The sequence below is a fragment of the Galeopterus variegatus genome, unplaced genomic scaffold (assembly GCF_000696425.1).
Source record: "Galeopterus variegatus unplaced genomic scaffold, G_variegatus-3.0.2 Scaffold3969, whole genome shotgun sequence".
NCBI classification, from domain to species: Eukaryota; Metazoa; Chordata; class Mammalia; order Dermoptera; family Cynocephalidae; genus Galeopterus; species Galeopterus variegatus.
The window spans coordinates 156,874-159,870 of record NW_007730080.1 but is presented as its reverse complement, the minus strand read 5'-3'; the positions used below and the strand labels follow the sequence as shown (position 1 = coordinate 159,870).

Here is a 2,997-nt window from a genome sequence, read left to right as displayed (position 1 = left end):
TTTTTTTTTTTTTTTTTTTTTGTCTTTTTTCGTGACCGGCAACGGATCGCAACCCTCGGTGTTGCCCCCACTTCTCGCTCAGCCAGTGAGCGGCCGGTCTGTATGTGGGATCCGAACCCTCGGCGGGAGCGCCGCCACACTTGCCAAGCGGCGCACTGTAGCAGTGCACCACCGGGCCGGCCCCAATAAAATATTTTTTTAAATAAAAAAAATTTTAAATGAACATCAACTCCTTTCCCTATGACTGTGATTTCTGTACCTCTATGGTTAAATCATTTTTTTCTGTAGGATCTTCCCAATAATATGATTTACCAAGTTGCCATTAAGTCTCTTCCTCAAGACTGGCTGTGGTGTGAAACCTGGTGTGATGATGAATCCAAGCAAAGAGCCAAAACAATTGATCTGGTGAGTGTCTCTGTTTTTGTTTTTATATAAGCAGATATGGAAATGTTTAAGTGAAAATATTTTCTGTTTTACTAAATGGAATGGCACACATATTACCTCACTTTTTCTGCTGCTCAGTCTATTACACATTTACCTAGTTGATACATATAGGGCTGTGTCGGGGGCTCCCAAGATCACCTTAGGTTTGGTGATTTGCTAGGAAGACTCACAGGATGCAAAATATAGTCGTACTCACAGCTCTGATTTATTACAGTGAAAGGACACAAAGTTAAAGTCAGCAAAGGGAAAATGTGCATGGGAAGATAAACAGATACAAGATTGCAGGAGTCCTCATTCTGTGAAGCCACACAGGATAAGCTTAACTCCTCAAATTCCACAACGTGTGGAGTGTTGCCTACCAAGGAAGCTTATTAGAAACCCAGTGTCCAGGGTTTTTATTGGAGGCTGGTCACCACATAAGCATCCTCTGCCTGGCGCACACCAAAATTCCAACTCCCAGAAGGAAACAGACATTTAGCGTAAACTATAATATTTGCATGAACAGTTTAGACACAGGGATCCACTCTTATCAGGGAATGATGGGAACCATCCTGAAACCTAACTTCCCAGATGCCAGCCAAGGGCCAACCTTACAAGCAGACCTTTCTGAGAATCACAGTCTCAGGCCTGCTTTTCTGCACAAGGGCTTTTGAAAGAAAGGCCATGAGCTGGTTGAAAATGTTCATGGATTAGCTATCATCTTAACATATCTTTATTTTTCCTGTCAATATTTTTCCCAAATAAAGACAATCGAGATAATTTTGTCTACTTAAATCATCCTATACATGTCTATTTTTCTTATTTTTGAGATTATTTTTCTTAGATTTTCATTTTAAGCAGTTTATGCTACACGGTTTAACTCTCCTAAACATAAAATACTTTAAACTAACTTATTTATTGTCCAGCTGTCTAGAACTTACATTCCAAAACTATATTGTCTTTGTAGCTACATGATACTGCAGTTCTTTTTCTGACCATATTGTTTTTAATGTACTAACATAAATATAGAATAATTGTTTACAAAATCTTCACTGAAGAATAAGCTATCAAAATGTTAAATTTCATACACTTCTGAACAAAATAAGGCAGGACAATAAAACATAGGGACATTTTTCCAGACATGTATAGAAATGTATATTTTAAAGTAGCTTGCCAACATGTTAGAATTCAATCATAGGTGACAGAATGTATCGCCTATACATTGTGATAGAATGTATCTATGAAGTAAAGTGACATTGTTAAGAGGAAAGCAAGAGAATTTTATGAAGAGGTCAATATTACTGAACATAATTATTAAGATATTAGGTTGTGTCATACAGATATGGTTATGACTCATATTGTAGTGATAGAGGTCCCCTTGGGATTTTAGATTAACTTAGCTTAATATGATCTACTTAGATTAATATGAGCTACTATAACAAACTCCCAAATTTCAGTGGCTTCACACCCAAGTAGCAAGCAGACTTAAGTGGGTATCCTCCTCATCAGTGAGTAGCTTCCCTGTGCATTGTGACTCAGGGACAACTCTCCATCCACCTGTGATTTCTGCATCCCCTTGGGTCCTGTCATCACCTATATTCATCTTGATCTGCTCCTTCCAGTACAGCACCCACTTGCCACATGAATCTGTTGAGCACTTAAAATGTCGTTAGTCTGAATTGAAATGTGCTGTAAGGTGAAAAATACACCAGATTTTGAAGACTCAGCACAAATAAAAAGAATGTAAAAATATCTCATTGATTACATGTTGACTAGTAACATTTTGGATATATTAGATTAAACAAAGTATAGTATTAAAATTTATTTCACCCTTTTACATTTTCATATGTGGCTATTAGAAAATTTTTAATTACATATGTGATTTCCATCATATTTCTATTGGATAGTGCTGATCTAGAGGAAATAGAAAAGAGTGTGGAGAATGGTCTCTTAAAGGCCTGGCCTGGCCCCTGGGTGGGAGTTGGTCTCATAGCCATATCTATATATAAGAGGAGCTGAGAAATGTCATTCCTGGATGGACACTATTTCCTAGCAACAGTGCTACAGAAAAAGGAGGGGTGGTATAAATTTTGGCATTTAGCCTAACGATCTCTCCCACAGAAACACTTAAAAATGAGAGAACATGCTATTCTTTGCTAGCTTCTTGGGGGAAAAGTTGAGGAAATGTAGAAAAATCCCAAGGAAATGGCCTAACAGAGGAAAAGAGCATGATTAGTGGTATTGAAGGTGGGAATGAAAGTGTTTATGAATGTCATGATACCATCTCAACTGTCCATTTCAGTCGAGGTTTCTCAGAATTATTGGCATTTGGGGTTGGATGATTGTTGTTGGGCTGTCCTGTGCATTGTGGAATATTGAGCATCATTCCTGTCCTCTACCCACTAGATGGCAGTAGCACTCCACCGCACCCTCCACCCCGAGTCATCACACCCAAACTTTTCTCCAAGCTTTTCCAAAGTTCCCCTAAGGGACAAGACTGGCCAGTTACCAACCATGGATAAAGATTGTAGCCAAAAAAAAAAAAAAAAAAAAAAAAAAAAAAAACCAAAAAAA

General features: G+C 38.1%; 1 protein-coding gene across 1 annotated transcript in view; it reads left to right on the top strand.

The window, feature by feature from the left end:
- UGGT2 (UDP-glucose glycoprotein glucosyltransferase 2) overlaps nt 1-2,997 on the top strand; it is a 57,464-nt gene that overhangs the window by 48,375 nt on the left and 6,092 nt on the right. The window contains exon 11 of the mRNA XM_008586381.1: nt 289-405. Within this exon, the coding sequence (XP_008584603.1) occupies nt 289-405 (117 nt within the window). The remainder of the gene's footprint in view (nt 1-288; nt 406-2,997) is intronic.